This window comes from Gadus morhua, chromosome 7 (genome assembly GCF_902167405.1).
Source record: "Gadus morhua chromosome 7, gadMor3.0, whole genome shotgun sequence".
Taxonomy (NCBI): domain Eukaryota; kingdom Metazoa; phylum Chordata; class Actinopteri; order Gadiformes; family Gadidae; genus Gadus; species Gadus morhua.
The window spans coordinates 31050773-31058985 of record NC_044054.1 but is presented as its reverse complement, the minus strand read 5'-3'; the positions used below and the strand labels follow the sequence as shown (position 1 = coordinate 31058985).

The 8213-nt window shown below is 49.3% G+C and overlaps 1 protein-coding gene across 2 annotated transcripts in view; it reads left to right on the top strand.

Moving 5' to 3' along the window:
- LOC115546900 (neuroligin-3) overlaps positions 1 to 7025 on the top strand; it is a 13256-nt gene extending 6231 nt beyond the window's left edge. For both annotated transcript variants that reach the window (XM_030360717.1, XM_030360715.1), the window contains 2 exons: positions 3305 to 4094; positions 6165 to 7025. In XM_030360717.1, the coding sequence (XP_030216577.1) occupies positions 3305 to 4094; positions 6165 to 6963 (1589 nt within the window). In that variant the 3' untranslated portion in view covers positions 6964 to 7025. The remainder of the gene's footprint in view (positions 1 to 3304; positions 4095 to 6164) is intronic.
- The last annotated feature ends 1188 nt before the right edge of the window (positions 7026 to 8213 follow it).

The following is an 8213-nucleotide window of genomic DNA, read 5'->3' as shown; positions in this document are numbered from 1 at the left end:
GGACAGGAGAAGACACAAAATCAATGCATCTCTATTATTGTGCGGGCATAAATTCTCAGAGTTTTGCAGGTGCGGGCGGGAGTGGACATGCACATTGCGGGAGCGGGCGGGAGTGTAACACACACGTTGCGGGCGCGGGCGGTAATGGTCAGAAAATCAGCGGGAGCGGGCAGGAGCGGGATGAAGAAAACAGTCCCGCGAAGGTCTCTACTAGGTAGCATGGTGGCTAGTTTGCTACATGGTTGGCTATGTCGCTAAGTGCCGTCATTAAGTGGCTAGGTAGCGTGATGGCTAGGTTGCTACACGGCTGGGTTGCTGTGTGACTATGTTGCTAAGTGGCTAGGTAGCATGGGGGCTAGGTTGCTACGTAGCTAGGTTGCTATGTGGCTAGGTAGCATGGGGGCTAGGTTGCTATGTGGCTAGGTAGCATGGTGGCTAGGTTGCTACATGACTAGGTTGCTAAGTGGTTAGGTCGTTTAGTGGCTAGGTTACAAAGGGGCTAGGTTGCTAAGTGGCTAGGTCGCTACGTGGCTAGGTTGCTAAGTGATTGGGTCGCTTGGTGGCTAGGTTGCTACGTGGCTAGGTCGCTAAGTGGTTAGGTCGCTAAGTGGCTGAGTTGCTTGGTGGTTAGGTGGCTTGGTGGCTACGTCACGTGGTGGCTAGGGCCCTAGGTCGCTGGTCAAATCTCTTAGTGGGCGCTGGGTCAAAAAGGGAATAATTGCTACTTGCACATGAGACACGAGGTCAGCCGCATGGACCCTCCCTCCCCTGAATCTCTTAGCATCTGTACACGACCTGTGGTTGCGCGCGTCTGACGTCTCCCAGTCTCTGTCTGGTTTCTAAAGCCCTAACTTATCTCATGTGAGCATCAGTCCACCGTTGGCTATCTAATGAGGTCATGTTCCATTAAGATAACTCGTTTTGTATTCCCGGGGTTTAGCTTATCCATCTCCGAATGTATTTTATGGTTCTTTTTACTATTAGTTTTTCTACTAATAACAGTTTTGTTAGAACACAGGCCCCAAAATGAAATGTTGATAAAGGCAGTCACGACCCAATTCAGCTTGGCTCTGCCGTTTGTTATGGAGGGTGTTCTTGGACAAAACGTTGGGGATGTGTTTTGTGTGTTTGGCTTTGAGTCTGAGCTGAAAAGGCTTTGGTTCCTCCTTCGGTCTAATCAGCCTAAAAGCTTTTCCTCAGAGAGAGTACGCACAATAAACATCTCGTTTTCCTCAGCGTTACGTAACAGAGCTCTGCCGTGCGGGCTTCTTTATTTATCATCGGCGGAACTGAACGCATTCGCAGCTTTATCACATTAACACTTTATCACTTTAACACTTTATCCCATCACCATCAGCGGCTCATGTCGTCTGTTCTCTGCTCTTCCAGAGCGACGCAGAGCCGGAGTTTCAGAGGACAGTTCCTTCAGCGCTGAATAGCCTCTCACGCTATATCGTAGAGGATCTTAATACAGTTTCTATGAAGGTTGGGGAAATAACAGAATTTGCATATTGGTATCCACTTGGAACTAAGTTGATGAAATGCATTATTCAGTATTTTGAGTTGTTGGTTGTTGATGAAATTTCTAACCCTAAACCGCAGGGTATGATTTGAATATTAATTCAGATAATTCCGATAAAAATGTGTCGCTTGAAGTACTTTAGTCACTTAAGACTTCAAGTTACTTCTTCTAAGAAAGGGAGGACTGGAGGAGGGGAGGTGATAGGAGGAGAGGAGAAGTGAGAGGAGGAGGGGACAAGATTTGATGTAAGGAGAGGAGAGAGGAGCAGTGAAGGGGAGGAGAGGAGAGGAACAGAAAATAAAATAAAAGGGAAGGACGGTCTCTTCTTTCCAATGTTCATCTCTTCAAATTTCATCTCTTTCATCTCTCCGTATCGTTGGATGATCGAATGCTCAGTAGCCAGAATCATAGGAGGCTCAGAATCAGGAGGTACCGAATCTTAGATGGTGCAGCCCATGCTAAGGTCATGCAGGTCTCTCTGTGTAGGTCTCTCGGGAGGCTAACATGCTAACAGTGAGCAAGCGGTCTCTCTCTGTAGGTCTCTCGGGAGGCTAACATGCTAACAGTGAGCAAGCGGTCTCTCTCTGTAGGTCTCTCTGGATGCTAACATGCTAACAGTGAGCTAACGGTCTCTCTCTGTAGGTCTCTCTCTGTAGTTCTCTCTCTATAACTCTCTATGCAGGCTACCATGCTAACAGAGTGACCAGTCTCTCTAGTTAGGTCTATCAGGAGGCTGCCATGCAAACAGGCTGAGCTAGCGGTCTCTCTATGTAGGTCTCTCGGGAGGCTACCATGCTAACAGTGAGCTAGGGGTCTCTCTCGGTAGGTCTCTCAGGAGGCTACCATGCTAGCGCTGAGCTAGTGGTCTCTCTAGAGGCCAACATTCTAACACTGAGCTAGCGGCCTCTTCCTTTAAGTCTCTCGGGAGGCTAACATTCTATTGTGAGTTAGCAGTCTCTCTCTGTAGATCTCTCAGGAGGCTACCATGCTAATGTGAGCTAGCGGCCTCTCGGGAGGCTACCATGCGAAAACTAAGCTAGCGGTCACTCTTGAGGCTACCATGCTAACGCTGAGCTAGCGGTCTCTCGCTCTGTTGGTCTCTCAGGTGGCTACCATGCTAACGCTGAGCTAGCGGTCTCTCTCTGTACGCCTTTCGGGAGGCTAACATGCTTACGCTGAGCTAGTGGTCTCTCTCTGTAGGTCCCTCAGGAGGCTACCATGCCAACGCTGAGCTAGCGGTCTCTCTCTGTACGCCTTTTGGGAGGCTAACATGCTTACGCTGAGCTAGCGGTCTCTCTCTGTAGGTCCCTCAGGAGGCTACCATGCTAACGCTGAGCTAGCGGTCTCTCTCTGTACGCCTTTCGGGAGGCTAACATGCTTACGCTGAGCTAGCGGTCTCTCTCTGTAGGTCCCTCAGGAGGCTACCATGCTAACGCTGAGCTAGCGGTCTCTCTCTGTACGCCTTTCGGGAGGCTAACATGCTTACGCTGAGCTAGCGGTCTCTCTCTGTAGGTCCCTCAGGAGGCTACCATGCTAACACTGAGCTAGCGGTCTCTCTCTGTACGCCTCTCGTGAGGCTAACATGCTTACGCTGAGCTAGTGGTCTCTCTCTGTCGGTCCCTCAGGAAGCTACCATGCTAACGCTGAGCTAGCGGTCTCTCTCTGTGCGCCTTTCGGGAGGCTAACATGCTTACGCTGAGCTTGCGGTCTCGTTCAGTGCGCCTCTCGGGAGGCTAACATGCTAACGTGAGCTAACGTCGTGCCATCCTGCCCCTCCTCCAGGCCTGTTCCACCGGGCCATCATCCAGAGCGGCTCGGCACTGTCCAGCTGGGCGGTGAACTACCACCCGGTGAAGTACACGCGTCTGCTGGCGGAGCGGGTGGGCTGCAACGTGCTGGACACGGTGGACATGGTGTCCTGCCTGCAGAAGAAGACGGCCAAGGAGCTGGTGGAGCAGGACATCCAGCCGGCGCGCTACCGCGTGGCCTTCGGGCCTGTCATCGACGGCGACGTCATCCCCGACGACCCCGAGATCCTCATGGAGCAGGGGGAGTTCCTGAACTACGACATCATGCTGGGCGTGAACCAGGGCGAGGGGCTGCGCTTCGTGGAGAACGTCATGGACCTGGAGGACGGCGTGTCCGGCAGCGACTTCGACTTCGCCGTGTCGGACTTCGTGGACAGCCTGTACGGCTACCCCGAGGGCAAGGACACGCTGCGGGAGACCATCAAGTTCATGTACACGGACTGGGCGGACAAGGACAACCCCGAGACGCGCCGGAAGACCCTGGTGGCGCTGTTCACGGACCACCAGTGGGTGGAGCCGGCGGTGGTGACGGCGGACCTCCACGCGCGCTACGGCTCGCCGACGTACTTCTACGCCTTCTACCACCACTGCCAGAGCCTGATGAAGCCGGTGTGGTCGGACTCGGCGCACGGCGACGAGGTGCCATACGTGTTCGGGGTGCCCATGGTGGGCCCCACCGACCTGTTCCCCTGCAACTTCAGCCGGAACGACATCATGCTGAGCGCCGTGGTCATGACCTACTGGACCAACTTCGCCAAGAGCGGGTGAATATACTGCAAATATATACTGCTAAATATATACTACACAATATATACTACTACATACATACTGCTAATTATATACTACTAAATATATACTACGAAATATGTACTACTAAATATATACTCCAAATATATAATACTAAATACTACTAAATATATACTCCAAATATATACTACTAAATATATACTCCAAATATATACTACTAAATATATACTACTAAATATATCCTCCAAATATATACTGCTAAATATATACGATTAAAATATATGCTACTAAATATATACTCCAAATATATACTACTAAATATATACTACTAAATATATACCCCAAATATATACTATTAAATATATACTCCAAATATATACTACTAAATATAAACTACTCAATATATACTACTAAAATATATACTACTAAATATACTCCAAATATATACTACTAAATATATACTACTAAATATATACTACTAAATATTTACTCCAAATATATACTACTAAATATATACTACTAAAATATATACTACTAAATATATACTCCAAATATATACAACTAAATATATACTACTAAATATATACTACTAAATATATACTCCAAATATGCTACTAAATATATACTACTAAATATATACTACTAAATATATACTCCAAATATATACTACTAAATATATACTACTAAATATATACTACTAAATCTACACCTACAAGCATTGTGCTACAATATATTTAAAACTAAATATGTACAACTGAATCCATACGACTACGTAGACGCCTACGAGGATGTACCATACCAACATATGATTATATAGAACTAAATATACAGAGACACTAATTAATATACAACTAAATATAAACTACTAAATAAGTACAACTAAGTATCGCTACTAAATAACTAAATATAGACTACTAAATATACTCTGAGAAGGATTGTACTACGCAATGTATACATAAGTAAATATATACTAATAAATATTTACAGCTAAATATACACTACAAAATATGTACAGATAAATATACTCAGAGAAGGATGTACTACGAAATGTATACAAGTAACTATATATTACTAAATATACACGACTTAATCTACAGTAAATACTGTGCAACTAAATCTACACTTAGAACTAATATACAACTTACTATATACCTAGAAGTAATATGCGACTATATATATAAAAATGACAAGGTTTAAATACACGGTTGAACCTTCCCGCTTAACATTATCAACTAAATATGAGATCCAGATGGCGTTGGAACTCCGGTACAGAGCTAGGACGCTACGTCAATAACCATATTTGATCACATCTCTTTTATGACAGCTGTCCAAACATCTATTGAAGAACAAATGTTAGAAGCGGCACGAAATCCCCGCGTACTTCAAGTGTAAAACGTCTTGTCTCTGCAGGGAAGCGTGTCTAGTAAACGGTTTGACAGGACCTTTTAGAGAACTGAACACTGCGCTGTCTTATGGAAACCAGCAAGGGAGGGGAAATCTAAAGATGATAAAACACATTATTGACTGTGATTCACGCCTTGTACAGACATCATGCCGGTGTCAGTTTAAATTAGCGGCTGCCTCTGCAGTCAGACGCTCTCCGGTGGGATGGAGCGGAAACACCAACCAGCGTTTGCAGAGCGTCTCTCGTGGTACGAGCGATAGACTCGTAGCGATGTCCCACATTTAAGTGATGAGAGAAGGAGGTGTTGACGCATCTGTTGGGCTCTGAACTGTCAGTGAGATAAACAGAGACTCTGTTTAGGGGTCGGTTTAGCTCATGTCGTAGTGTGGGTTGACTAGAACCCGAAGGATGCTGCTTTGAACCCCGGCTCCTTCTAGCTGAGTGTCTCTGATAAAGAGGCCTAACTCTCGCTCGCTGTCGCCTTGCGTGGTTGACTCCGCCGTCGGTGCGTGAAAGTGTGTGTGAACCGCCGTAATATAAAGTCGCTATAATAGTCGCTTTGGATAAAATCGTCCGCTAAACGCCCTAAATGGAAAGTGGAACTCTGCCATGCTTACCGCACCACACCTGCGACCGTGTCCCTGTCCCTGCCCTCACACTGTCCCTCCGCGTGTCTCCCCAGGGACCCCAACAAGCCGGTGCCCCAGGACACCAAGTTCATCCACACCAAGGCCAACCGCTTCGAGGAGGTGGCCTGGTCCAAGTACGACCCGTACGACCAGCTCTACCTGCACATCGGCCTGAAGCCGCGCATCCGCGACCACTACCGCGCCACCAAGGTGGCCTTCTGGAAGCACCTGGTGCCCCACCTGTACAACATCAACGACATGTTCCACTACTCCTCCACCACCACCCGCGTCACCCCCCTGGACGCCACGCAGGCAGGCACCAACGGGGGCAGCAGCCGCCCGCCGCTGTCGGCCGCCGGCCAGCCGGAGACGGGCAAGGAGCTGGGCCCGCTCATCATGCCCAACCCGCGGGACTACTCCACCGAGCTCAGCGTCACCATCGCCGTGGGCGCCTCGCTGCTCTTCCTCAACGTGCTGGCCTTCGCCGCGCTCTACTACCGCAAGGACAAGCGCAGCCACCAGGACGCCTCGCAGCAGCCCAGCCCGCAGCGGCAGGACGGCAAGGCGGGTGGCGGCGGCGGCGGCAGCAACAACAACTCGCTGAGCCACACCAACACCATCGACGAGAGCCTGTCCCAGCAGCTGCACCACCCGCTGCACTCCTCGCCCAGCCTGGACTACCCGCTGTCCCTGCGGCGCTCGCCCGAGGACATCCCCCTGATGGCGCCCAGCAGCATCAGCATGATGCCCAACTCCCTGATGGGGCTGTCCAACATGAGCCCCTACAGCACCTTCCCCGCCGGGTACAGCTCCGCCGGGCTGCCCAGCACCCACTCCACCACGCGGGTGTAGCCCCGCCGCCGCCGCGCGCTAGACCGCCGCCGCCGCCGCCGAGGGAGGAGGGGCCGGGCAGGCGCCGGCGCCAGCGGGGGGGGGAGGGTGGGGGAGGGCGTGTCGGAGGCGTGTTGGAGCTGGGTGGGAGGGGCCGGTGTGTGGAAGGAGGCTCAAGGGTCAAGGGGTCAAGGGTCGACGTGCTCCGTCGCCATGCCGACGACGACGTGATTCTATAAGCAAATCATTTTATAATAGTCACTTTCAACGGCAGTCGCTAGGGATAGAACAACAACAACAACAACAACAACAAAAACAACAGCGACAACAACAGGTACATTTCATTTTCCACTAACGGCTTTTTTGGAAACATAATCTCGTAGGCGCTCGGTATAACGTTTATACGGTTGGATTTGTATTGGAAGTCTTTTTCTTACTCCTGCAATATCTATTTTGGTCTCTCACCTGGAAGTGACATCACGGCTGGCGAGGGGCGGACGATGTCACGGGCGTGGACGTGAAGAGCAGTATTAATAGCGAGCTATTTTATAAACATTTCTCATACATGACTTATTATGGAGGCGTTTTTACTGTTATTCCTTTGAAATGCCTTGTATACTAACACGCTACAGTAGGATGCTTCTGTTATATAACTACAACGGATCACCCTCTGGAATATCTAGCCGAGTGTGTGTGAGTGTGGCACTCTAAGTGTGTTTGTGTGTGAGTGTGGCACTCTATGTGTGTTTGTGTGTGAGTGTGTGTGTGTGTGTGAGTTTGAGAGAGACTGGGAGAGACTGTAAGAGTGTCTGTGTGTTTCTGTGTGTGTATGTGAGACCGTGAGAGTGTGTATGCGAATGAGTGTGCGTGTGTGTGTGTGTGTGTGTGTGTGTGTGTGTGTGTGTGTGTGTGTGTGTGTGTGTGTGTGTGTGTGTGTGTGTGTGTGTGTGTGTGTGACTGAGTGTTAGTGAGTGTGTGTGAATCTGTGTGTGTGTGTGTGTGTGTGTGTGTGTGTGTGTATGTGACTGTGTGTGTGTGTGTGTGTGTGTGTGTGTGTTTGTGAGTGTGTGTTTGTATGTGACTGCCTGTGTTTGTGAGAGTGTGTGTGTGTGTGTGTTAGTGTGTCTGTGTGTGTGTGTGTGTGTGGGGAGGTGCGTGTATGTATCTGACTGAGTGTGTGTGTGTGTGTGTGTGAGAGTGTGTGCGTGTGTGTGTGTGAGTGTTTTCTGACCTGTGTACATGCCGCTCCTCTTTCAGTTGAAGCAGTGTGT